The 27,993-nt window shown below is 56.2% G+C and overlaps 1 protein-coding gene across 1 annotated transcript; it reads right to left on the minus strand.

The window, feature by feature from the left end:
• Positions 1-2,347: 2,347 nt before the first annotated feature.
• On the minus strand, positions 2,348-27,993 carry LOC135273139 (PI-PLC X domain-containing protein 1-like). Its single transcript, XM_064372065.1, has 3 exons — positions 27,948-27,993; positions 26,140-26,295; positions 2,348-2,689 (listed from the first exon to the last, which is right to left on the minus strand). The coding sequence occupies exons 1-3, from the start codon at positions 27,972-27,974 to the stop codon at positions 2,606-2,608; spliced, it is 267 nt and encodes an 88-aa protein (XP_064228135.1). The 5' UTR covers positions 27,975-27,993; the 3' UTR covers positions 2,348-2,605.

Raw genomic sequence — 27,993 nt, forward strand, 5'->3', positions numbered from 1 at the left:
ACAAATAAAAAGTTAACCAGGCATAGTGACGTGTGACTGTAATCTCAGCTACTCGGGAGGCTGAGGCAGGAGAATCACTTGAACCCGGGAGGCAGAGGCTGCAGTGAGCTGAGATCGCGCCACTGTACTCCAGCCTGGGCAACAAAAGTGAAACTCCATCTCAAAAAACAGAAGAAAACAAAATGAGGTATTTCCAGGATCTGTGTGTGAAAGCGGGTATGCATAGGACTTTAATTCACAGAGGTGACTATGGCCAGCACAGAGGGGCTGTAAAAAGAACAAATTCTTCCGGACCATTCCCGAGAAGAGGCTGCCACCCACACAGGGCATGAGGGGAGCCTGGGTCTGGCCAGGGAGGCAGAAATCAGCACAGGAACAGCCTTCAAGGGATTTCCACATGATGCGGAAGCAAGGCTGGGTCACAGCTCGGGGTTCGTGCCTATGAACAGTTCTGTGCACTCTGCTCTATGGGGCAGGCTTCAGTAGCCTTATACCCAACAAGGAATGATTTCAGGCCAGGAAAATAATTGGGTTGAGGCCAGGTGTGGTGACTCATGACTGTGAACCCATCACTTTGGGAGGCTGACGCGGGTGGATCCCCTGAGGTCAGGAGTTCAAGACCAGCTGATGCAACATGGTGAAACTGCATTTCACTGGGTGCGGTGGCTCACACCTGTAATCCCAGCACTTTGGGAGGCCGAGGCGGGTGGATAACAAGGTCAGGAGTTAGAGACCAGCCTGGCCAATATAGTGAAATCTCATCTCTACTAAACAAAAAAATTAGCTGGGCATGGTGGTGCACACCTGTGATTACAGCTACTCTGGAGTAGCTGAGGCAGGAGAATTGCTTGAACCCGGAAGGCGGAGGTTGCTGAGTGGAGATCATGCCATTGCACTCCAGCCTGGGCGACAGAGCAAGACTCCGTCTGAAAAATAAATAAATTTTAAAAAGAAATGCCATCTCTACTAAAAACACAAAAAGTACTCTGGGCATGATTGTGGGCACCTGTAATCCCAGCTGCTTGGGAGTCTGACGCACCAGAATCGCTTGAACCCAGGAGGCGGGGGTTGCAGTGAGCCGAGATTGCACCACTGCACTCCAGCCTGGGCAACAGGATAAGACTCCATCTCAAACATAATAATAGTAATAATTACCTGGGCATGGTGGTTTACACCTACAGCCCCAGCTACTTGGGAAGCTGAGGTGGGGGGATTGCTAGCTCAGGAGTTGAAGGTTACACGGAGCTGTGATTGTGTCACTGCACTCCAGGCTGAGCAACAGAGCCAGACCCCGTCTCTACAAAAAAAATATAATTAGCTGGGCTTGCTGGCTGACACCTGAGGTCCTGGCTTCCATGGGAGGTTGAGGTGGGAGGATTACCTGAGCCTAGGAGTTTGAGACCAACCTGGACAACATAGCCAGACCATGTCTCTACAGAAAAATAAAATAAGCTGGGCGTGGTGGTGCACACCTGTGGTCCTAGCAACTCTGAAAGTAAGACAGCAGGTTCCCTGGAGCCCAGGAATTTGAAACCAGACTCTGCAACATGGTGAAACCCCATCTCTACCAAAATTACAAACATCTGCTGAGTGGGGGGGTGTGCACCTGTAGTCCCAGCTACTCGGGAGGCTGAGGGGAGAGGATCACTTGACCCCAGGAGGTTGAGGCGAAGCGAGCTATCACTGCACCACTGCACTCCAGCCTGGGCAACAGAGCAAGACCCTGTCCCTAAAAATAATTGCAAGAAATATCAAGCTGGGCGCGGTCGCTCACGCCTCTAATCCCAACATTTGGGAGGCTGAGGCAAGCGGATCACCTGACGTGAGGAGTTCAAAACCAGCCTGGCCAACGTGGTGAAAAATACAAAAATTAGCCAGGTGTGGTGGTGGCAGGTGCCTGTAATCCCAGCTACTTGGGAGGCTGCGGGGGGAGAATCACTTGAACCCAGGAGGTGGAGGTTTCGGTGAGCTGAGATCGCGCCACCGCACTCCAGCGTGGGCGACAGAGACTCTGTCTCAAAAAAGGAAATACTGGCTTGGACTGGCTTGGTGTGTGGGAGCTAGCCGAGGGGATGCTGGCTTGCACGGGGGAGGCCAGCTCCCAAGGGCATTGTTATTGGGTTTAGCAATTAGTGACTTGTGGGAGGGCCGTCTTTCTCGGGGTCTGTGAGGGCTGCAGTCATCACAGCAGGAAGAATACAGAAAAAAGTCATCCCATCACTTTGGGAGGCTGAGCTGGGAGGATTACTTTAGGCTAGGAGGTCAAGACCCCATAGAGACCAGCCTGGCCAGCACAGCAAGATCCCATCTCTATTTCTTAACAAAAAGAAAAAGAAGGCACAGGATGGGTCCCCTGATCACCGATATCTGGCCCGCACATAAGGCACAATACTTGGGACGTCGGGGGTGAACCTGCAGCCGCCGTGTCCCAGACTTAGGAAGGGTCCCTGTCAGCACCACAGCAGCTTCTGGTCGAGTGTGATGACATCGCTGACAAAGCTGTCCTCGCCGATGAAGTCTCCCGTGATGACGTTGGTGCAGTGGGACCCCGGCCTCAGGCACTGCTCCCAGACCCACAACCGCAGGCACAGCAGGTTGGGCATCATCATCTTCTCCGGGGACTCTGATGGGTGCACCAGGATGTACTGCAGGTTCTCGGTGAGGTTGATGCCGCCCACAAACAGCCCTCCTGGAACAGTGAGTAGGTGGAGACATCACACAACCACCTGCCTCCACCCGCCCATTTACCCCTCTTATTCACATGGTTAGAGGCTCAGATCTCAGGAATAATGGCCCCAAAGATGGCCACATCCTAATCCCCATGTGGGGACAAAATAATGGCCCCAGAGATGTCCAAGTCCTAATCCCCATGTGGGAGACAGAAGAATGGCACAAAGATGCCCACATCCTAATCCCCATGTGGGAGACAGAATAATGGCCCCAGATGTCCACGTCCTAATCCCCATGTGGGAGACAGAATAATGACCCCAAAGATGTCCACGTCCTAATCCCATGTGGGAGACAGAATGATTGCACAAAGATGTCCACGTCCTAATCCCCATGTGGGAGACAGAATAATGTCCCCAAAGATGTCCACATCCTAATCCCCATGAAGGAGAGAGAATTATGGCCCCCAAGATGTCCTCATCCTAATCCCCATGTGGGAGACAGAATAATGGCCCCAAAGATGCCCACGTCCGAATCCCCATGTGGGAGACAGAGAAGAATGCTGTTGTGTTCGGCACAAAGTCTGTGACATTTGTTATGAGGCTTATAGAGAGTGTTGACACTGACCAGTGATTGTGAAAATTGGGTCGCTGCATAATTAGAAATGAACATTTTGAGGGTCCATGTAGATATGCTGAGCCAGAATCTCTGTGGGGGCAGGGCGAAGGGGGCTGCAGGCTGTGCTTGAAGGAGCTCCCCCAGGGGTAGGTAGGTTCCCGTGCCCCTGTGTTGGCCAGCTGAGCTCACTCCAAGACCAGAAGACAGCAAAGTCAGCAGAAGGTTAAGGCCAAGTTCTCTCAGTGGCTTTTAAGACTTATTTCTAGGCCGGGCACGGTGGCTCATGCCTGTCATCCCAGCACCTTGGGAGGCTGAGGCGGGCGGACCATCTGAGGTCAGGAGTTTGAGACCAGCCTGACCAACATGGTGAAACCCCGTCTCTGGCAAAAATACAAAAAATTAGTTGGGTGTGGTGGCACATGCCTGTAATCCCAGCTACTCGGGAGGCTGAGGCAGGAGAACTGAATCGCTTAAACCTGGGAGGCAGAGGATGCAGTGAGCTGAGATTGCGGCATTGCACTCCAGCCTGGGCGACAAGACTGAAACTCCGTCTCAAAAAAAAAAAAAAACCCGCATTTCTAAACTGTGTAACCTTATTCCTGGGTAAGGGCAAGAGACCAGGTTGACAAAAGCCTGCTCCTTTGCCCAACCTGTGAGCTGGGGTTTTTTGTTTCTTGTTTTTTTAAGACAGAGTTTTACTCTGTAGCCCAGGCTGGAGTGCATTGGCACGATCTTGGCTCGCTGCATCCTCTGGCTCCTGGGTCCAAGTGATTCTCCTGCCTCAGCCTACTGAGTAGCTGGGAATACAGGGGCCCGGCACCACGCCCGGCTAATTTTGTATTTTTAGTAGAGACGGGGTTTTGCCATATTGGCCAGGCTGGTCTCAAACTCCTGACTTCAAGTGATCCACCCGCCTTGGCCTCCCAGATTGCTGGGATTACAGGCGTGAGCCACCGTGCCAAACCTTGCTCATTTTTTTCCTTTTTTTTTTTTTTTTGAGACAGACTTTTGCTCTTGTCGCCCAGGCTGGAGCGCAGTGGCACAGTCTCGGCTCACCACAGCCTCCGCCTCCCGGGTTCAAGCGATTCTCCTGCCTCAGCCTCCTGAGTAGCTGGGACTACAGGTGCCCGCCACCATGCCCGGCTGATTTTTGTGTTTTCAGTAGAGACGGGGTTTCATCATCTTGGCCAGGCTGGTCTCAAACTCCTGACCTCAGGTGATCCACATGCCTCAACCTCCCAAAGTGATGGGATTACAGGAGTGAGCCACGACGCCGTGTCAATTTTTGTATTTTTTTTTTGTCTTTGAAGACGGGGTTTCACCATGTCGGTCAGGCTGATCTTGAACTCACAACCTCAGGTGATCCACCCGCTTTGGCCTGCAAAGTGCTTGGATTACAGGTGTGAGCCACCACGTCTGGCCCAATTGTTGTATTTTTTAGTAGACACGGGGCTTCACCATGTTGGTCAGATGGGTCTTGAGCTGCTGACCTCAGGTGACCCGCCTGCCTCAGCCTCCCAAAGTGCTGGGATTACAGGCGTGAGCCACCGCACCTGGCCTGTTTTGCTCTCCTTAATCTACCTTTTGCATAATCTACAGAACCTGTAAACCAAAATTAAAATTGAAAGGCTCCCCAACCATCTGAATGGACTGCCTCCTTGAGCAGGGCACTCTACAGCCTGAAAGACTGGTTCCCGCCATGGTGGGAAGTGGGGTAGGGGCCGAGCGTCATTCTGTAGGTCCAGCAAGCACATTATATGAAAAACACAGCACTCACATCAACACAGACCTGAAGTCTGATAAGAAATCTTTCCCATCTATCCTCTCTGAAGCTGGCTACCTGGATAAAAGCTTGCTCTGAGGCTGGGCAAGGTCTGATTCACACTTGTCATCCGAGCACTTTGGGAGGCTGAGGTAGGCGGATCACCTGAGGTCAGGACTGCGAGACCAGACTGGCCATTATCATGAAACCCCGTCTCTACTAAAAATACAAAAATTAGCCGGGTGTGGTGGCACGTGCCTGTGATCCCAGCTACTCGGGAGGCTGAGGCAGGAGAATTCCTCGAATCCGGGAGGTGGAGGTTGCCGTGAGCTGACATTGTGCCACTGCACTCCAGCCTGGGTGACGAGAGAATCTCCATCTCAGGAAAGGAAAGGAAGTTGGGGGGATAAGGGAAGGGGAGCGGGGAGGGAAGCGGGGAAGGGAGAAATGGAAGGGGAAGGGAAGGGAGGGGAACAAGGGAAGGAAAGAAGGGAACGGGGAAGTGAAGGGGGAAAGAAAGGGGAGCAGAGGGGAGAGGAGGGGGAGGGAAGGGGGAGGGGAGGGGAGGGAAGCAGGGAAGGAAAGAAGGGAACAGGGAAGGGAAGGGTGAAAGGAAAGGGGAGGGGAGGGGAGGGAAGGGGGGAGGGGAGGGAAGGGGAGGGGGAAGGGAATGGGAGGGGAAGGCGGAAGGGGGAAGGGAGGGGAAGGGAGGGAAGGGGGAGGGGAGAGGAGGGGTGGGAAGGGGAAATGGAGGGAAGGGGAGAAGAAGAGGGAAGGGAAGGGCAAGGGGAGGGTAAGGGGAAGGGGAAGGAAGGGGAGGGGTGGGAAGGGGAGAAGGGGAGGGGAGGGAAGGGGGAAGGGGAGGGAAGGGGGAAAGGGAGGGGAGGGGAGGGAAGGGGGAAGGAGAGTGGAGGGTAGGGAAGGGTAGGGAAGTGGAGGAAGGAGAGTGGAGGAGAGCGGAGGTGAGGAAAGGGGAGGAGAAGGAAGGGGAGGAGAGGGAAGAGGGGAGGGGAGGGAAGGGGGAAGGGAAGGGGGAAGGGGGAAGGGAAGGGGGAAGGGGAGGGGAGGGGAGGGAAGGGAAACCGGGAAGGGAAGGGGGAGAGGGAAAGGGAAGGGATGGGAGGGGAGGGAAGGGAAGAAGGGAAGGGAAGGGAAAGGAAGAAGGAAGAAGGAAGAAGGGAGAAAGGAAAAAAGGGAGGGAGGGAGGGGAGGCAGAAGCCAGGCACAGAAACAGCCGCATTGGTGGCAGCTTGGCGTTTACCTTATTTGAACCCGGTTTCAACATTTGGCTGCCTTTGGCTGAAACTCAGCGGTCGGCAGAAGAGTAGGTTCTGGTCTGTTTACACTTTCTGTTACCTCACAGTTCACTGTGTACAGAGAAACCTTTAGGCCGAACTGAAAATATGTCAGGAGGCAATTTCAGGAACCGTAATTATTGGAAATAGAAGTTACTTGTTTTTTTCTTTTTGAGATGGAATCTTCCTCGATCGCCCAGGCTGGAGTGCAGTGGTGCGATCTCACCTCACTGCAGCCTCCCACTCCCGGGTTCAAGTGACTCTCCTGCCTCAGGCTCCCGAGAAGCTGGGACTACAGGTGCCCGCCACCACACCCGGATAATTTTTGTGTTTTCAGTAGAGATGGGGTTTCACCATGTTGGTCAGGCTGGTTTCGAACTCCTGACCTCATGTGATCCGCCTAACTCGGCCTCTCAAACTGCTGGAATTACAGGTGTGAGCCACCATGCCTGGCCTTTTTTCCTTTCCTTTTTTTTTTAATTGCATTTTAGGTTTTGGGGTACATGTGAAAAACATGCAAGGTTGTTGCATACGTGAATATGTGGCAGTGTGATTTGCTGCCTTCCTCCCCTTCACCTATATCTGGCATTTCTCCCCATGCTATCTCTCCCCCAACTCCCCACCCACCACGGTCCCTCCCATTCCCCCCCAACAGACCACAGTGTATAGTGCTCCCCTCCCTGTGTCCATGTGTTCCCTTTGTTCAACACCCGTCTATGAGTGAAAACATGCAATGTTTGATTTTGTGTTCTTGTGTCAGTTTCCTGAGAATGATGGTTTCCAGGTTCATCCATGTCCCTACAAAGGACGCGAATTCATCATTTTTGATGGCTGCATAATATTCCATGGTGTATACGTGCCACATTTTTCCTGTCCGGTGTATCATCGGATGGGCATTTGGGTTGGTTCCAGGTCTTTGCTATTGTAAACTGTGCTGCAATGAACATTCATGTGCATGTGTCCTTATAGTAGAACGATTTATAATCCTTTGGATATATACCCAGTAATGGGATTGCTGGGTTAAATGGAATTTCTATTTCTAGGTCCTTTTTGCTTCTCAGGAAGGAGAGGGGGAATGGAATTGGTGATGGTTTAAAAGAAGCCAGCTCAGGCCGGGCACAGTAGCTGATACCTGTAATCCCAGCACTTTGGGAGGCTGAGGCAGGCAGATCACATGAGGTCAGGAGTTTGAGACCAGCCTGGCCAACATGGTGAAACCCCATCTCTACTAAAAATACAAAAACTTAGACAGGAGTGGTAGTGGGTGTTGTGATCCCAGATACTTGGGAGCCTGAGGCAGGAGAATCTCTTGAGCTTGGGAGGCAAAGTTTGCAGTGAGCCGAGATCACACCACTGCCCTCCAGCCTGGGCGACAGAGCAAGACTCCAAATCAAAATAAATAAATAAATAAATAAAATAAAATAAACATTTATCTCCACCTGGTGTCCCTTCTTGCTATTGGAGGGGGTGCTCCCCGTCCTCAGTATTTGAAACTCAATCATGGGCTGAAGGAATGTTCCAGTGGAGAAGAGGGCTTTGCATCAAAGGTAGTGCCCCGACCAAGAGCTTCCGTTCCAGGCATCGGGAGGGGTTGGCAAGCACACCTTGCAGCACACAAGGGCACTGTCAACCGGGAAGTCCCAGCATTTCCAGGGCCCCACACTCAGCCCACTTAACTCAAGCACCTTTCACAACCCTCGGCTCACACAAGAGAGGGAGCCCCAAGGCATGGACGAGACATACCTCAGCCCACTGGAGGTCCCCGCCCGCATTACGGCCCACACCCGGCGACCCAGGACACAGAGGGGGAGGAGGGGCTGGGTGCCGTGACCACAGGTTCACACCACACCAGGACAAAGACTGAGGACAGGCCCTGTGTCCAGGGTTCCACGTCACACCGGGACATAGAGCGAGTACAGGCCGCATGTCCAGGGGTCCACATCACACCAGGACACAGAGGGAGGAAGGTTGGGAATTCTTTCCACTCGTTCACATCACACCAGGACAAAGTAAGAAGACAGGCCCTGTGTCCAGGGGTTCCCATTATAACAGGACACAGAGGGAGAAAACGTCGTGTCCAGGGGTCCACATCACACCAGGACACAGAGGGAGGACAGGCCCTGTGTCTTGGGGTTCACGGCACACCAGGCCACAAATGGAGTACAGGCCCCATGTCCAGGGGTCAACATCACAGCAGGACATAGAGGGAGGAAGGCTGGGCCCTGTGTTAACATGTCCACATAACACCAGGACACAGATGGAGGACAGGCCCCATGTCCAGGGGTCCATGTCACATCAGGACATAGAGATAGGAAGGCTGGGCCCCGTGTCCACAGGTCCACATCACACCAAGACACAGAGGCCAGATAGGCCCTATGTCCAGTGGACCACGTCACACCAGGACATAGAGGGTGAACTGGTCCTATGTTAAGGGATCCACATCACCCCAGGACACAGAGGGAGGACAGGCCCCATGTCCAGGGGTCCACGTCACACCAGCACAAAGAGGTAGAATAGACCCCATGTCCAGGGGTCCACATCACACCAGGACAGAGGGACAACAGGCCTCATGGACAGGGTTCCACGTGACACCAGGACACAGAGGGAGGACAGGCACTGTGTCCAAGGGTCCACATCACACCAGGACACAGAGGGAGGAAGGCTCGGCCGTGTCTCTACATGTCCACATCTGACCAGGACACAGAGGCAGGACAGGCCCCATGTCCAGGGATCAACGTCACACCAGGACTTGGAGGGAGGACAGGCCCCGTGTCCAGGGGTCCACATCACACCAGGACACAGAGGGAGAACATGCCCCGTGTACAGGGGTCCACATCGCACCAGGATACAGAGGGAGAACAGGCCAGGTGTCCAGGAGTCCATGTCACACGAGGACAAAGAGGGAGGAAGGCTGGGCCCTGTGTCGACACGTCCACATCACACCAGGATAGAGATGGGAGGACAGGCCCCATTTCCAGGGGTCCACATCACACCAGGACACAGAGGGACGAGAAGCCACATGTCCAGCGGTCCACGTCACACCATGACATAGAGGGAGAAAGTCTGGGTACTGTGTCCACACGTCCACATCACACCAGGACACAGAGGGACGAGAGGCCCAATGTCCAGGGGTCCACGTCAAACCAGGACATAGAGGGAGGATAGGCTCTGTGTCAAGGGGCCTACATCACACCAGGACACAGAGGGAGGACAGGCCCCATGTCCAGGGTTTCACGACACACCAGGACACAGATGGAGGAAGGCTGGGCTCTGGGTCCACAGGTCCACATCACACCAGGACACAGAGCGAGGACAGGCCCTGTGTCTAGGGGTGATTGTTACACCAGGAGACAGAGGAAGGATAGGCCCCGTGTCCAGGGGTCCATATCACACCAGAAGACAGAAGAAGGACATGCCCGATATCCAGGGTTCCACATCACACGAAGATACAGAGGGAGGACTGGCCCCATGTCCGGGGTCCACATTACAGCAGGACACAGATGAAGGACAGGCCAGGTGACCAGCAGTCCACGTCACACCAGGACATAGATGGAGGAAGGCTGGGACCTGTGTCCACATGTCCACATCACACCAGGACACAGAGGGAGAACAAGCCCTGTGTTCACAGCTCCACGTCACACCAGGACACAGTGGGATGAAGGTTGGGCCACACTGCCACATCACACCAGGACACAGAGGGAGGACAGGCCATGTGTTCAGGGGTCCATGTCACACCAGGACACAGAGGAAGGACCGGCCCTGTGTCCAGGGGTCCACGTCACACACTAACATAGAGGAAGGAAGGCCGGGTCCTGTGTCCACAAGTCCACATCACAACAGAACACAGAGGGAGGACAAACCCCATGTCCAGGGGTCCCCGTCACACCAGGACAGAGATGGAGGAAGGCAGGGCCCTGTGTCCACACGTCCACATCACACCAGGACACGGAGGACAGGCGCCATGTCCAGGGGTCCACGTCACACCAGGACATAGAGGGAGGACAGGCTCCATGCCCAGGGGTCTACATCACACCAGAACACAGAGGGAGGAGAGGCCTCATGTTCAGGGGTCCATGTCACACCAGGACTTAGAGGGAGGACAGGAACCGTGTCCAGAGGTCCATATCACACCAGTCGACAGAGGGAGGACAGGCCCCATGTCCATGTGTCCATGTCACACCAGGACATACAGGGAGGAAGGCTGGGCCCTGTGTCCACATGTGCACATCACACCGGGACACAGAGGGAGTAAAGGCCCTGTGTCCAGGGGTGAATGTCACACCAGGACACATAGGGAGGACAGGCCCCGTGTCCAGCGGTCCACATCACACCAGGACACAGATGGAGGACAGGCCAAGTGTTCAGGGGTGCACGTCACACCAGGATATAGAGGGAGGAAAGCTGGGCCCTGTGTCCACATGTCCACATCACAGCGGGACACAGGGAGTACAGGACCCATATCCAGGGGTCCACGTCACACCAGGACTTAGAGGGAGGACAGGCCCCATGTCCAGGGGTCCACATCACACCAGGACACAGAGGAGGGACAAGTCCCATGTCAATTTGTCCATGTCACACCAGGACATAGGAGGAGGACAGGTGTCGTGTTCACGGGTAAATATTACACCAGGACACAGAGGGAGAACAGGCCCCATGTCCAGGGTTCCACATCACACCAGGACACAGAAGTAGGACATGCCCCGTGTCCAGGGGTCCATATCACAACAGGACACAGAGGGAGGACAGGTCCCATGTCCATGGGTTCATGTCACATCAGGACATAGAGGGAGGAAGGCTGGGCCCTGTGTCCACATGTGCACATAACACCAGGACACAGAGGGAGGACAGGCCCTGTGTCCTGGTGTGAATGTCACACCAGGACACAGAGGGAGGACAGGCCTCATGTACAGGGGTCCACATCACACCAGGACACAGACGGAGGTCAGGCCAGGTGTTCAGGTGTCCACATCACAACAGGACATAGAGGGAGGAAGGCTGGGCCCTGAGTACACATGTACACATCACAGCACGACACAGAGGAAGGACAGGCCCCTTGTCCCGGGGTCCACGTCACACCATGACATAGAGGAAGGAAGGCTGGGCCCTGTGTCCACACGTCCATATCACACCGGGACACAGAGGGAGGACAGGACCTGTGTCCAGGTATGAATGTCACACCAGGACACAGAGGAAGGACAGACTCCGTGTCCAGGGGCCACATCTCAGCAGGACACAGAGGAAGGACAGGCCCTGTGTCTAGGGGGTCCACCTCACACCAGGACACATAGGGAGGACAGGCCCCGTGTCCAGGGGTCCACATCACAACTGGACACACACAGAGGACAGGCCAGGTGTTCAGGGATACACATCACACCAGGACATAGAGGGAGGAAGGGTGGACCCTCTGTCCACATGTCCACATCACACCAGGACACAGTGGGAGGACAGCTGGGCTGTGTGTGCACACTGTCATATCACACCAGGGCACAGAGGAAGGACAGGCCATGTGTCCAGGGGTCCATATCACACCAGGACATAGAGGACGGACAGGCCTCGTTTCCAGGTGTCCATGTCACACCATGACATGGGAGGAAGGCTGGGTCCTGTGTCCACACGTCCACATCACACCAGGACCCAGAGGGAGGACAGGCTACATGTCCAGGGGTTCACGTCACACCAGGACAGAGATGGACGATGGCTGGGCCCTGTGTCAACAGGTCCACATCAGACCACCACACAGAGAGGGGATAGGTCCCCTGTCCAGGGGTCCACATCACAGCAGGACATACAGGAAGGGCAGGCCCCGTGTCCAGGGGTCCAGGACACAGAGGGAGTATAGGCCCTGTGTCCCGGTGTGAACGTCACACCAGGAAACAGAGGAAGGACAGGTCCCATGTCCAGGGGTCCACCTCACGCTAGGATACAAACGGAGGACAGGCCAGCTGTTCAGGGTTCCAGACCACACCAGGACATAGAGGGATGACGGGTGGGCCCTCTGACCACATGTCCACATCACACCAGAACACAGAGGGAGGAGAGGCCCCCTGTCCAGGGGTCCACGTAACACCAGGACACAGAGGGAGGACAAGCCCCATGTCCAAGGGAACACATAACACCAGGACACAGAGGGAGAAAGCCTAGGCCGTGTGTCCACATGTCCACATTACACCAGGACAGTGAGGGAGGAGAGGCCATGTGTCCAGGGGTTCATGGCACACCAGGACACAGAGGAAGCACAGGCCCCATGTCCCAGGGTCCAGCTCACACCAGGATATAGAGGGAGAAAGGCTGGGGCCTGTTTCCAAACGTCCGCATCACACCAGGACACAGAGGGTGGAAAGGCCCCATGTCCAGGGATCTATGTCTCACCAGGACCCAGAGGTACTAAAGGTCCCATGTCCAGCGGTCCACATCACACCAGGACACAGAGGGACGACAGGATGCATGTACAGGTGTCCACATGACACTAGGACACAAAGGGAGGACAGGCACCGTGTCCAGGGGTCCCCATCACACCACGACACAGAGGGAGGACAGGCCCCATGTCCAGGGTTTCATGACACAACAGGATATAGAGGGAGGAAGTCTCGGCCCTGTGTCCACACCTCCGCATCACAACAGGACACAGAGCGAGGACAGCCCCAGTGTCCAGGGGTGATTGTTATACCAGTAGACAGAGGAAGGACAGGCCCCGTGTCCAGGGGTCCTTGTTACACCAGGACACAGAGAAAGGACAGGTTCCATGTACAGGGGTCCACACCACACGAGAACACTGAGGGAGGAGAGGCCCCATGTCCAGGGGTCCACATCACACTAGGACACAGACAGAGGACAGTCCAGGTGTCCAGGAGTCCACATCACACCAGGATATAGAGGGAGGAAGGCTGGGCCCTGTGTCCACACGTCCCCATCACACCAGGACACAGAGGGAGGAGAGGCCCCATGTCCAGGGATCCATGTCCCATGACGACACAGAGGGAGGACAGGCCCCATGTCCACGGGTTCACGTCACACCAGGACATAGAGGGAGGACAGGTCCTGTGTCCAGGGTTCCACGTCACAGCAGGACACAGTGGGAGGACAGTCCCCATGTCCAGGGTTCCACATCACACCAGGATACAGAAGAAGGACAGGCCCCGTATCCAGGGGTCGACATGACACCAGGACACAGAGGGAGGACAAATTCCATGTCAAGAGGTCCACGTCACACCAGGAAATAGAGGGAGGACGGCTGCGCCATGTCCAGACGTCCACATCACAGCAAGACAAACAGTGAGGACAGGCCCCATTTTCAGGCGTCCACGTCAAACCAGGACATAGAAGGAGGACAGACCAGGTGTCCAGGGGTCTACATCACACCAGGACATAGAGGGAGAACAGGCCCCGTGTCCAGGGGTCCACATCACACCAGGACACAGATGGAGGACAAGCCAGGTGTCCAGGGATTTACATCACACAAGGACATAGAGGGAAGAAGGGGGGGCCCTCTTTCCACATGTGCACATCACACCAGGACACAGAGGGAGGAGAGGCCCCATGTCCAGGGGTCTGTCACACCAGGATATAGAGGGAGGACAGGCCCCGTATCCAGGGGTCCACATCACACCAGGACATGGAGGGAGGACAAGCCACATGTCGAGATGTCCACATCACACCAGGACATAGAAGGGGAATGTTGGGCCCTGTTTCCACATGTCCACATCACACCAGGACACAGAGGGAGGACAGGCCCCGTGTGCAGGGGTCCAAATCACACCAGGACATGGAGGACAGGCCCCATGTTCAGGCGTCCACGTCAAACCAGGACATAAAAGGAGGACAGACCAGGTGTCCAGGGGTCTACATTACACCAGGAGACAGAGTGAGAACAGGCCCCGTGTCCAAGGGTTCCTTTTCAAACCAGGACACAGAGGAGGAGTGGCCCCATATCCAGGGGTCCACATGACATCAGGACACAGATGGAGGACACGCCAGTTGACCACGAGTCCACGTCACAACAGGACACAGATGGAGGAACGCAGGGCCATGTCCACACATCCACATCACACCGGGACACAGATGGAGGAGAGGCCCCATGTCCAGGTTTTCACGACACACCAGGATATAGAGGGAGGAACTTTGGTCCCTGTGTCCACACGTCCACATCACACCGGGACACAGAGGGAGGACAGGCCCTGTTTCCAGGTGTGAAGGTCACACCAGGACACATAGGAAGGACAGGACATGTGTCCAGCATTCCACATCACACCAGGACACAGTGGGAGGACAGGCCCCATGTCCAGGAGTCCACGTCACTAGAGGAAATAGACGGAGGAAGGCAGCGCCCTCTGTCCACATGACCACATCACAGCAAGACACACACTGAGGACAGGCCCCATATCCAGGGGTCCACGTCACACCAGGACATAGAGGGAGGATAGGCCCTGTTTCCAGGTGTGAAGGTCACACCAGGACATACAGGGAGGACACGCCCTGTGTCCAGGGGTCCACATCACACCAGGAGACAGAGGAAGGAGAGGCCCCATGTACAAGGGCCGACGTCACACCATGACAGAGGGAGGAAGGCTCGGTCCAGTGTCCACACGTCCACATAACGCTAGGACACAGAGGCAGGAAAGGCTCCATGTCCAGTGGTGCACGTTACACCAGGACAGAGATGCAGGAAGGCTGGGCCCTGTGTCCACACGTCCACAACAGACCAGGACACAGAGGGAGGACAGGCCCCATGTCCACGGGTCCACGTCACACCAGGACATGGAGGGAGGAAGGCTGGGCCCTGTGTCCACACATCCACATCACACCAGGACACAGAGGGAGGACAGGCTCCATGTCTATGGGTTCACGTCACACCAGCACAGAGATGGACGAAGGTTGCGCCCTGTGTCCACACCTCCACATCAGACAAGGACACAGAGGGAGGACAGGCTCCATGTCCAGGGGTTCATGTCACACGAGGACACCGAGGGAGGACAGGCTCCATGTCCGGGGTCCACATCACACCAGGACACAGAGGGAGGAAGGCTGGGCCCTGTGTCCACACGTCCACATCAAACGGGGACACAGAGGGAGGACAGGCCCGGTATCCTGGTGTGAATGTCACACCAGGTCACAGAGGAAGGACAAGCCGTGTGTCCAGGGGTACAAATCACACCAGTACACAGAGGAAGTACAGGCTCCGTGTCCAGGGGTTCACCTCACACCAGAACACAGATGGATGACAGGCCAGTAGTTCAGGGGTCCAAGTAACACCAGGACATAGAGGAAGTAAGTGTGCGGCCTCTGCCCACATGTCCTATCACACCAGGACAGAGAGGGAGGAGAGGTCCTATGTCCAGGGGACCATGTCACACCATGATATAGAGGCAGGACAGGCCTCGTATCCAGGGGTCTACGTCACACCAGGATACACAGGGAGGACAAGCCCCATGTCGAGGGGTCCACGTCACACCAGAAAATACAGGGAGGAAGGCTGCGCCCTGTGTCCACACGTCCACATCACAGCAAGACACACAGTGAGGACAGGCCCCATGTCCAGAGGTCCAAGTCACACCAGGACATGGAGGGAGGACAGGCCCCGTGTCCAGGGGTCCACATAACACCAGGACTCAGAGGGAGGGCAGGCCACATGTCCAGTGGTCCTCGTCACACAATGACATAGAGGAAGGAAGGGTGGGCCCTGTGTCCATACGTTCACATCACACCAGGACAGAGAGGGAGGACAGGCCCCATGTGAGGCGTCCACGTCAAACCAGGACATCGAAGGAGGACAGATCAGGTGTCCATGGGTCTACATCACACCAGGACACCAAGGTAGGACAGGCCCCATGTCCAGGCATCCACATCACATCAGGACACAGAGGGAGGACAGGCCCAATGTCCAGGGTTTCACGACACACCAGGATATAGAGGGAGGAAAACTAGGCCCTGTGTCCACACGTCCACATCACACCAGGACACAGAGCGAGGACAGGCCCTGTGTCCAGGGGTGATAGTTACACCAGTAGACAGAGGAAGGACAGGCCTCGTGTCCAGGGGTCCAAATCACACCAGTACACAGAGGAAGTACAGGCCCCGTGTCCAGGGGTCCACCTCACACCAGGATACAGAGGGAGGACAGGCCCCGTGTCCAGCGGTCCACATCACACCACGACACAGACGGAGGACAGGCCAGGTGTTCGGGGTCCACATTACACCAGGACATAGAGGGAGGAAGGGTGGGCCCTCTGTCCACATGTCCACATCACACCAAGACAGAGAGGCAGGAGAGGCCCCATGTCCAGACGTTCACGTCACACCAGGACACAGAGGGAGGACAGGCTCCATATCCAGGGGTTTAAGACACACCAGGACACAGATGGACGAAGGCTGTGCCCTATATCCACACGTCCACATCAGACCAGGACACAGAGGGAGGACAGGCCTCATGTCCAGGGGTCCACGTCACACCGGGACATAGAGGGCAGAAAGCTGTGCCCTGTGTCCACATGTCCACATCACACGACACAGAGGGAGGACAGGCTCCATATCCAAGGGTTTAAGACACACCAGGACAGAGATGGATGAAGGCTGTGTCTTGTGTTCACACGTCAAAAACACACCAGGACACAGAGTGATGACAGGCCTCATGTCCAGGGGTCCACGTCACACCAGGACATAGAGGGAGGAAAGCTGGGCCCTGTGTCCACACGTCCACATCACACCAGGACACAGAGGGAGGACAGGCCTCATGTCCAGGGGTCCACGTCACACCAGAACATAGAGGGAGGAAAGCTGGGCCCTGTGTCCACACGTCCACATCACACCATGACACACAGGGAGGACAGGCTTCATATCCCGGGGTTTAAGACACACCAGGACAGAGATGGACGAAGGCTGTGCCCTGTGTCCACACGTCCACATCACACCAGGACACAGAGAGAGGACAGGCCCCGTGTCCAGGTGTCCACATCGCACCAGGACACAGAGGGAGGACAGGCTCCATATCCAGGGGTTTAAGACACACCAGGACAGAGATGGACGAAGGCTGTGCCCTGTGTCCACACGTCCACATCAGACCAGGACACAGAGGGAGGACAGGCCCCATGTCCAGGGTTCCACGTCACACCAGGACATAGAGGGAGGAAGGCTGGGCCCTATGTCTACAAGTCCACATCCCCCCAAGATACTGAGGGAGGACAGGCACCATGTCCAGAGGACCACATCACAACAGGACACAGAGGAAGGACAGGCCCCATGTCCAGGGCTCCGTACTACACCAGAACATACAGGGAGGACAGGCCCCCTGTCAAGGTGTCCCCATGACACCAGGACACAGAGGGAGGAGAGGCCCCATGTCCAGGTGCCCACATGACACCACGACACAGACGGAGGACAGGCTCTATGTCCAGAGGTCCACGTCACACCAGGACATAGAGGGAGGAACGCTGGGCCTTATGTCTACACGTCCACATCACACCAGGACACAGAGGGAGGACAGGCCCAGCGTCCAGGTGTCCACATCACACCAGGAAACAGAGGGAGGACAGGACCCATGTCCAGCGGTGCACGTCACACCAGGACGTAGTGGGAGGACAGACCCTGTGACAAGAGGACACAGATGGAGGTCAGTCCACATGTCCAGGGGTCCATGTTACACCAGGACATAGAGGGAGGAAAGCTGGGCCCTGTGTCCACACGACCACATCACACCAGGACACAGAGGGAGGACAGGCCTCATGTCCAGGGGTCCACGTGACAACAGGACATAGAGGGAGGAAGGGTGGGCCCTGTGTCCACAAGTCCACATCCGCCCAGGATACTGAGGGAGGACAGGCCCCATGTCCAGAGGACCACATCCCACCAGGATAGAGGAAAGACAGGCCCCATGCCCAGGGCTCCGTGCCACACCAGGACATAGAGGGAGGACAGGCCCCGTGTCCAGGTGTCCACATGACACCAGGACACAGAGGGAGGATAGGCCCTATGTCCAGGGGTCCACGTCACACCAGGACATACAGGGAGGAAAGCTGGGCCCTGTGTCCACACGTCCACATCACAGCAGAACCAGAGGGAGGACAGGCCTCATGTCCAGGGGTCCACGTCACACCAGGACATAGAGGGCGGAAAGCTGTGCCCTGTGTCCACATGTCCACATCACACCATGACACAAGAGGGAGGACAGGCTCCATATCCAAAGGTTTAAGACACACCAGGATAGAGATGGACGAAGGCTGTGCCCTGTGTCCACACGTCCACATCACACCCGGACACAGAGGGAGGACAGGCACCGTTTCCAGGTGTCCACATCACACCAGGACACAGAGGGAGGACAGGCTCCATATCCAGGGGTTTAAGACACAACAGGACAGAGATGGACGAAGGCTGTGCCCTGTGTCCACACGTCCACATCAGACCAGGGTACAGAGGGAGGACAAGCCTCACGTCCAAGGTTCCATGTCACACCAGGACATAGAGGAAAGAAAGCTGGTCCCTGTGTCCACAAGTCCACATCACCCTATGATACTGCCGGAGTACACGCCCCATGTCCAGAGGACCACATCACACCAGGACACAGAGGAAGGACAGGCCCCATGTCCAGGACTCCGTGCCACACCAGGACATAGAGGGAGGACAGGCTCCGTGTCCAGGTGTCCACATGACACGAGGACACAGAGGGAGGACAGGCCCTATGTCCAGGGGTCCATGTCACACTACGATATAGGAGGAGGAAAGCTGTGCCCTGTGTCCACAAGTCCACATCCCCCCAGCATACTGCGAGAGGACAGGCCGCATGTCTAGAGGACCACATCACACCAGGACACAGAGGAAGAAGAGGACCCATGTCCAGGTCTGCGTGCCACACCAGGACATAGAGGGAGGAAAGGCGTCCAGCCGCATGTCCAGGTATCCAGCTGCATGTCCAGTCCTGATGTCCAGAGGACCACATCACACCAGGACACAGAGGAAGGACAGGCCCCATGCCCAGGGCTCCGTGCCACACAGGACATAGAGGGAGGACAGGCCCCGTATCCAGGTGTCCACATGACACCAGGACACAGAGGGAGGACAGCCCCTATGTCCAGGGGTCCACGTCACACCAGGACATAGAGGGAGGAATGCTGCGTCCTGTGTCCACACGTCCACATCACACCAGGACACAGAGGGAGGACAGGCTCCATATCCAGGGGTTTAAGACACACCAGGACGGAGATGGACGAAGGCTGTGCCCTGTGTCCACACGTCCACATCAGACCAGGACACAGATGGAGGATAGGCCTCATGTCAAGGGGTCCACGTCACACCAGGACATAGAGGGAGGAAAGCTGGGCCCTGTGTCAACAGATCCACATCATACCAGGAAACAGAGAGAGGACAGGCCCCGTGTCCAGGTGTCCACATCACACCAGGACACAGAGGGAGGACAGGCCCCATGTCCAGCGGTCCACGTCACACCAGGACGTATTCGGAGGACAGGCCGTTTGTCTTGGGGTCCGTATGACAAGAGGACACAGAGGGAGGACAGTCCTCATTTCCAGGGGTCCACGTCACACCAGGACATGGAAGAAGGCTGGGCCCGGTGTCCACATGTCCACATCACACCAGGACACAGAGGGAGGACAGGCCCCATTTCCACGGGTTCATGTCACACCAGGGCATAGAGGGAGGAAGGTTGGGCCATGAGTCCACACGTCCACATCACAGTGGGAAACAGCGGGAGGACAGGCCCTTTGCCCAGGTGTGAATGTCACACCAGTACACAGAGGAAGTACAGGCCCCATTTCCAGGGTTCCACTTCACACCAGGACACAGAGGGAGGACAGGCCCCGTGTCCAGGGGTCCACATCACACCCGGACACAGAGAGAGGACAGGCTCCATGTCCAGGGGTCCATGTCAAACCAGGATATAGAGTGAGGACAGGCCCCGTGTCCAGGGGTCCACATCACACCAGTACACAGAGGGAGGACAGGCCCCATGTCCAGCAGTCCTCGTCACACAATGACATAGAGGGAGGAAGGCTGGGCCCTGTGTCCACCCGTCCACATCACACCAGGACACAGAGGGAGGACAGGCCCCATATCCAGTGTTCCTCGTCACACTATGACATAGAGGGAGGAAGGCTGGGCCCTGTGTCCTCACGTCCACATCACACCAGGACACAGCGGGAGGAGAGGCCGCATGTCCAGGGGTGCACATCACAACAGGAAATAGTTGGAGGATGGCTGGGCCACGTTTGCACACTGCCACATCACACCAGGACAGAGAGGGAGGACAGGACATATGTCCATGGGTCTAGGACACAGTGGAAGGACAGGCCCCGTGGCCAGGTGTCCATGTCACAGCCTGACATAGAGGGAGGAAGGCTGGGTCCTGTGTACACACATTCACATCACACCAGGACACAGAGGGAGGACAGGGTCCATGTCCAGAGTTTCACGTCACACCAGGACAGAAATGGACGAAGGCTGCGCCCTGTGTCCACACCTCCACATCAGACCAGGACACAGAGGGAGGACAGGCCCCATGTCCAGGGGTCCACATCACACCAGGATATAGAGGGAGGACAGGCCCCGTGTCCAGGGATCCACATCACAACAGGACACAGAGGGAGGACAGGCCGAATGTCCAAGGATCCACGTTACACCTGGACCTAACAGGAGGAAGGCTGTGCTCTTTGTCCACACGTCCATATCACACCGGGACACAGAGGGAGGACAGGTCCCATGTCCAGTGGTCCACGTTACATGAGGACAAAGAGGGAGAACAGGCCCCATGTCCAGGGGTCCACGTCACACCAGGACACAGAGGGAGGAGAGGCCCCATGTCCACAGGTTCACGTCACACCAGAACATAGAGGGAGGAAGGCTGGGCCCTGTGTCCACACATCCGCATCACACGGGGACACAGAGGGAGGACAGGCCCTGTGTCCTGGTGTGAATGTCACACCAGGACACAGGAAGGTCAGGCCGTGTGTCCAGGGGTACACGTCACACCAGTACACAGAGGAAGTACAGGCCCCGTGTCCAGGGGTCCACCTCACACCAGGACACAGAAGGAGAGGCCCCGTGTCCAGGGGTCCACATCACACCAGGACACAGAAGGAGAGGCCCCATGTCCAGGGGTCCACATCACACCAGGACACCTATGGAGGACAGGCCACGTATTCAGGGATCCACATAACACCAGCACATACAGGGAGGAAGGGTGGGCCCTCTGTCCAGATGTCCACATCACACCACGACACATAGGGAGGAGAGGTCCCATGTCCAGGGGTCCACGTCACACCTGGATATAGAGGGAGGACAGGCCCTGAATCCAGGGGTCCACGTCACACCAGGACACAGAGGGAGGACAAGCCCCATGTCGAGGAGTCCACGTCACACCAGGACACAGAGGGAGGATAGGGCCCATGTCCAAGGGTCCATGTCACACCAGGACACAGAGAGAGGAAAGGCCTCGTATCCAGGGGTCCATGTCACACTATGATATAGAGGGAGGAAGGCTGGGTCCTGTGTCCACACGTCCACATCAGACTAGGACACAGAGGGAGGACAGGCCCCATGTCCACGGGTTCATGTCACACCAGGACATAGAGGAAGGAAGGCTGGGCCCTGTGTCCACACGTCCACATCACACCGGGACACACAGGGAGGACAGGCCCTGTGTCCTGGTGTGAATGTCACACCAGGACACAGAGGAGGGACAGGCCCTGTGTCCACGGGTCCACATCACACCAGGACACAGACGGAGAACAGACCAGGTTTTCAGGGGTCCACATCACACCAGGACAGAGAGGGAGGAGAGGTCCCGTGTTCAGGGGTCTGCATACATGGGGACACAGAGGGAGGACTGGCTCCGTGTCCAGGGGTCCACATCATACCAGGATACAGACGGAGGACAGGCCAGGTGTCCAAGAGTCCATGTCACACCAGGATATAGAGGGAGGACAAGCCCCACATCCAGGGGTCCACATCACAGCAGGATATGGAGGGAGGACAGGCCCCATGTCGAGGAGTCCACGTCAAACCAGGTCATAGACGGAGGACAGACCCGGTGTCCACGGGTCGTCACACCAGGACACAAACAGAGGAAGGTTGGGCCGTGTGTCCACACTTCCACTTCACACCACGACACAGAGGAAGGACAGGCAATGTGTCCAGGGGTCCAGGAAACACCAGGACACAGAGGAAGGACTGGCCCCGTGTCCAGGGGTACATGTCACCACACGACAAAGAGGAAGGATAGGTCGTGTGTCCACACGTCCACATCACACAAGGACACAGAGGGTGCACAGGCCCCATGTCCAGGTATCTATGTCACACCAGGACATAGAGGGAGGACAGGCCTGGTGTCCAGGATACACATCACGTCAGGACACAGAGGGAGAACAGGCCCCGTGTCCAGGGGTCCATATCACACCAGGACACAGATGTAGGACAGGCCCCATGTCCAGGGTTCCACATCACAACAGGACACAGACGGAGGACAGGCCCCGTGTCCAAGGCTCCACATCACACCAGGACACAGTGGGAGGAAGACTGGGCAATGGGTCCACATGTCCACATCACACCAGGACACAGAGGGAGGACAGGCCCCACGTCCAGGGGTCCACGTCACATCAGGATACAGAGAGAGGAGAAGCCCCATGTCCAAGGCTCCACCTAACACGAAGACACAGAGGGAGGAAGGCTGAGCCATGTATCCACACTTCCACATCACGCCAGGACACAGAGGGAGGACAGGCCCCGTGTTCAGGTGTCCACATCACACCAGGGCACAGAGGGAGGACAGGCCCCGTGTTCAGGGGTCCACATCACACCAGGACACAGAGGGAGGGCAGGCCCCACGTCGAGGGGTCCTCGTCACACCATGACATAGAGGAAGGAAGTGTGGGCCTTTGTCCACATGTCCACATCACAACACGACACAGAGGGAGGAGAGGCCCCATGTAAAGGGGTCCACGCCACACCAGGATACAGAGGGAGGACTGGCCCTGTATCCAGGAGTCCACGTCACACAAGGACACAGACGGAGAAGAAGCCCCATGTCGAGGGGTCCACGTCACACCAGGAAATAGAGGGAGGACTGGTGCATGGTGTCCACACGTCCACATCACAGCAAGACACACAGTGAGGACAGGCCCCATATCCAGGGGTCCACGTCACACCAGGACATAGAGGGAGGACAGGCCCCGTGTCCAGCGGTCCACATCACACCAGGACACAGAGGGAGGACAGACCCCATAGCCAGGGGGCCTCGTCACACGAAGACAAAGAGGGAGAAAGGCGGGACCCTGTGTCCACAGGTCCACATCACACCAGGACACAGAGGGAGGACAGGCCCCATGTCCACGGGTTCACATCACACCAGAACATAGAGGGAGGAAGGCTGAGCCCTGTGTCCAAATGTCCATATCACACAGGGACACAGAGGGAGGACAAGCCCTCTGTCCAGTTGTGAATGTCACACCAGTACACAGAGGAAGTACAGGTCCCGTGTCCAGGGGCCCACCTCACACCAGGACACAGAGGGAAAACAGGCCCCGTGTCCAGGGGTCCACATCGCAGCAGGACACAGACGGAGGACAGGCCAGGTGTTCAGGGGTCCACATCACACCAGGACATAGAGGGAGAAAGGGTGGGCCCTATGTCTACATGTCCACATCACACCAGAACACAGAGGGACGAGAGGCCCCATGCCCAGGGGTCCACGTCACACCAGGACACAGAGGGAGGACAGGCCCCATGTCCAGGGATCCACGTCACACGAGGACACAGAGGGAGGACAGGCCCCATGTTCACAGGTTCACATCACACCAGGATATAGAGGGAGGAAGTCTGGCCCGTGTCCACACGTCCACATCACACCGGGACACAGAGGGAGGACAGGCCCTGTGTCCTGGTGTGAATCTCACACCAGGACACAGAGGAAAGACAGGACCTGCGTCCAGGGTCCCACATCACGCCAGGACACAGTGGGAGGACAGGCCCCACTTCAAGAGTTCCAGACCCACCTGGTGAGCGCGATGAAACCTTGTCTCTACTAAAAATGAAAAAAAAAAAAAAAAACTAGCCCGGCATGGTGTTTGGTGCCTGTGGTCCCAGCTACTCAGGAGGCTGAGGAAGGAGAATCGCTTGAACCTGGGAGGCGGAGGGTGCAGTGAGCCCAGATCACACCACTGCACTCCAGCCTGGGTGACAGAGGAAGACTCGGTCTCTAAAAGTCAATTGATGGCCGGGCGCAGTGGCTCACACCTGTAATCCCAGCACTTTAGGAGGCTGAGGCAGGTGGGTCACAAGGTCAGGAGGTCAAGACCAGCGTGGCCAAAATGATGAAAGCTCGTCTCTACTAAAAATACAAAAAACTAGTCAGGCCCAGTGGCAGGTGCCTGTAATCCCAGTTACTGTGGAGGCTGAGGCAGGAGAATCGCTTGAATCTGGGAGGCAGAGGTTGCGGTGAGCAGAGATTGCGCCACTGCACTCCAGCCTGGGTGACAGAGGGAAACGCCATCTCAAAAATATACAGATATATAAATAAATAAATAAATAATTTAAAAATTAAAAAACTTTTTACAAGGGGGTTGGGGGAACACATGTAGCCAGGAACAGACCTGTGGGGAGGCCGGGGCACCCTCTCTGGGTGCCTTCAGGACGTCTTGACCGTGACCTGCAGTCTGCAGAGCGGGGGGCTGGTCAGCTCACGTCTCAGCCCTTCTGAGGCTGCTGTCTGGGCTCCCGGGTGCCTGCAACCCCGGTAAAATAACACAGACCCTGATGGGGGTGCTCATGGAGCCAGGAAGATGCTGCTCACATATCCTTTTTGGCCGCGCCTGGCCATTGTTCCTTTTTGTTTTTAATTTTATTTTAAGTGCTGGGATACATGTGCACATCTTGCAGGATTGTTACATAGGTATACACATGGCGTGGTATCTCCTAATGCTATCCCTCCCCAATCCCCCCACCCCATGTTATCCATCCCCTAACCCCCTGTTTTGTTGTATTTTGAGATGGAGTCTCGCTCTGTCACCCAAGCTGGAGTGCAGTGGCACAATCTCAGCTCACTGCAACCTCTGCCTCCCGGGTTCAAGCCATTCTCCTGCCTCAGCCTCCCAAGTAGCTAGGACTACAGGCACTCGCCACCACGCCAGACTAATTGTTGTATTTTTAGAAGAGGCAGAGTTTCACCACGTTGGCCAGGCTGGTCTCGAACTCCTGACTTCAGGTGATCCACCTGCCTCAGCCTCCCAAAGTGCTGGGATGACAGGCGTGACCCACTGCGCCCAGCCTAATTTTTTGTTGATTTTTCTTGAGACGGAGTCTCACTCTGTCGCCCAGGCTGGAGTGCAGTGGCACAATCTCAGCTCACTGCAACCTCTGCCTCCCGGGTTCAAGCAATTCTCCTGCCTCAGCCTCCCAAGTAGCTGGGATTACAGGCGCCCGCCACCATGCCCGGCTAATTTTTGTATTTTTAGAGACAGGGTTTCACCATATTGACCAGGCTGGCCTGGAACTCCTGACCTTGTGATCCGCCCGCCTCGGCCTCCCAAAGTGCTGGGATTACAGGTGTGAGCCCCCACGTCCGGCTCTGCTATGCAGATTTCTAAACCCATCACAGGAAGCAGTTCTCACGAGGAGCCACCCCCAGCTCCAGGTCGGCCTGCAGGAGAGCCGGGAGCTGCTGTTGTTCCAAACTCCACCTGCTGCAGGGATCACGGCAGCAGCCACACCCGGGGGTACCAGGTAAGCAAATGCAGGGTGAGGGTGTGAGGATCCCCCAGCCCTGGGAGAGACCTGTGGCCATCCTTCTCCCTCGTCACTCACCCCGCGGGGACACAGCATCTCCCCAAAGATGGTCTTGATGCAGGAGATCAGGTACTCGTGCAGGTCCTCACTCAGTCCCTGCAAGTTCCTGCAGGCCAGGATGACCACCTCACGAGGGTGCCGCTCCAGCCACTCTGAGATCTCCGGGAGCGTGTCCTGGGGGGAGGGAGGGGGCGGGGCAGAGTCCTTCATGAGTCCCACAGCTCGGGGAAGGCTGGGCTCCGTGGGTCACACCTGTCATTCCAGCGCTTTGGGAGGCCAAGGCGGGCGGATCACCTGAGGTCAGGAGTTCAAGACCAGCCTGGCCAACATGGCGAAACCCCGTCTATACTAAAAACATACAAAAAAATTAGCTGGGTGTGGTGGTGGGCGCCTGTAATCCCAGCTACTTGGGAGGCTGAGTCAAGAGAATTGCTTGAACCTGGGAGGTGGAGGCTGCAGCCAGCCATGTCGGCCAGGCACGTTGGCTCATAGCTGTAATCCCAGCACTTCAGGAGGCCGAGCGGGGACAGATCACCTAAGGTCAGGAGTTCAAGACCATCCTGGCCAACACGGCAAAACCTCTGTCTCTACTAAAAATACTAAAATTAGCCAGGCATGGTGGTATGCACCTGTAATCCCAGTTACTCAGTAGGCCGAGGCAGGAGAATCGCTTGAACCCAGGAGGCAGAGGTTGCAGTGAGCCGAGATCAAGCCACTGCACTCCAGCCTGGGCAAAAGAGCAAAACTCTGTCGCAAAAAAAGAGAAAAGATGAGGCCAGAACAGTGGCACTCCCAGTGCTTTGCGAGGAGGCTGAGGCCAATCCCAGAGAACTGGCTTCAGTCCAAGAGTTTGAAAATAGCCTGGGCAACATGGCTAAAAAAAAATAAGAATTAAAGAATTAGGTGTGGTGGTTCACACCTCTAGTCCAAGCTAGAGGTAGTTGGTAAGCTTAGACAGGTGGATCCTCCTGCAGACAGGAGGCTGCAGTGAGCCAACTCAGCCCGGCTCGGTGGCTCATGCCTGTCATCCCAGCACTTTGGGAGGCCGAGGCAGGCCAATCACCTGAGGTCAGGAGTTCGAGACCAGCCTGGCCAACATGGTGAAACCCTGTCTCTACTAAAAATACAAAAATTAGCCGGGCATGGTGGTGCATGCTTATAATCCCAGCTACTCCAGAGGCTGAGGCAGGAGAATCGCTTGAACAGGAAGGAAGACGTTGCAGTGAGCTGAGATTGCGCCACTGCACTCCAGCCCGGGTGACAGAGCAAGACTCTGTCTCAAAAAAATAGAAAGAAAACAAAAAGAAAAAAAGAAACGGAGAAATTCACATCCGTCAAGAACCCCCTGTACCCCAGGTGTGGTGGCTCACGCCTGTAATCCCAGCATTTTGAGAGGCTGAGGCGGGTGGATCACCTGAGGTCAAGAGTTTGAGACCAGCCTGGCCAACCTGGTGAAACCCCGTCTCTACTAAAAATATGAAAATTAGCCAGGTGTGGTGGTGGGCGCCTGTAATCCCGGGTACTTGGGAGGCGGAGGCCGGAGAATTGCTTGAATCTGGTGGGCGGAGGTTGTAGTGAGCCGAGATTGAGCCACTGCACTCCAGTCTGGGTGGCAGAGCGACACTCCATCTCCAAAAGAAAAAAAAATAAGTGCTCCTAACAGAACAGCAGGCATCAGTATCTCCTGGTCTCTTGTCTGGCCCTGAAGCTGACATTGTCATCCCATTAAAGGTCAGGAACCTCCCATCCCTATGGCAGTCTGGTTCCCCATGGGAGGCCGGCCGCCTCCTGAGCGCTCCCCGTGTATCCCCCCCGCCTGGTCGTACCTCCACCAGTGCCATGGTGTATACCATGTGAACAAACTGCAGGTTC

Source organism: Aotus nancymaae, unplaced genomic scaffold, assembly GCF_030222135.1.
Source record: "Aotus nancymaae isolate 86718 unplaced genomic scaffold, 86718_ANA_hifiasm-v0.15.2.pri h1tg000286l, whole genome shotgun sequence".
NCBI classification, from domain to species: Eukaryota; Metazoa; Chordata; class Mammalia; order Primates; family Aotidae; genus Aotus; species Aotus nancymaae.

What these genes read in the sequence shown, in the direction of transcription:
- LOC135273139 (XM_064372065.1), bottom strand. Translation starts at nt 27,974, where the DNA reads ATGGTATACACCATGGCACTGGTGGAG. An exon ending in ACACCATGGCACTGGTGGAG is followed by an intron (nt 26,296 to 27,947) that starts GTACGACCAGGC and finishes CCCTCCCCCCAG; the next exon opens with GACACGCTCCCGGAGATCTC. An exon ending in AGATGCTGTGTCCCCGCGGG is followed by an intron (nt 2,690 to 26,139) that starts GTGAGTGACGAG and finishes TCACTGTTCCAG; the next exon opens with GAGGGCTGTTTGTGGGCGGC.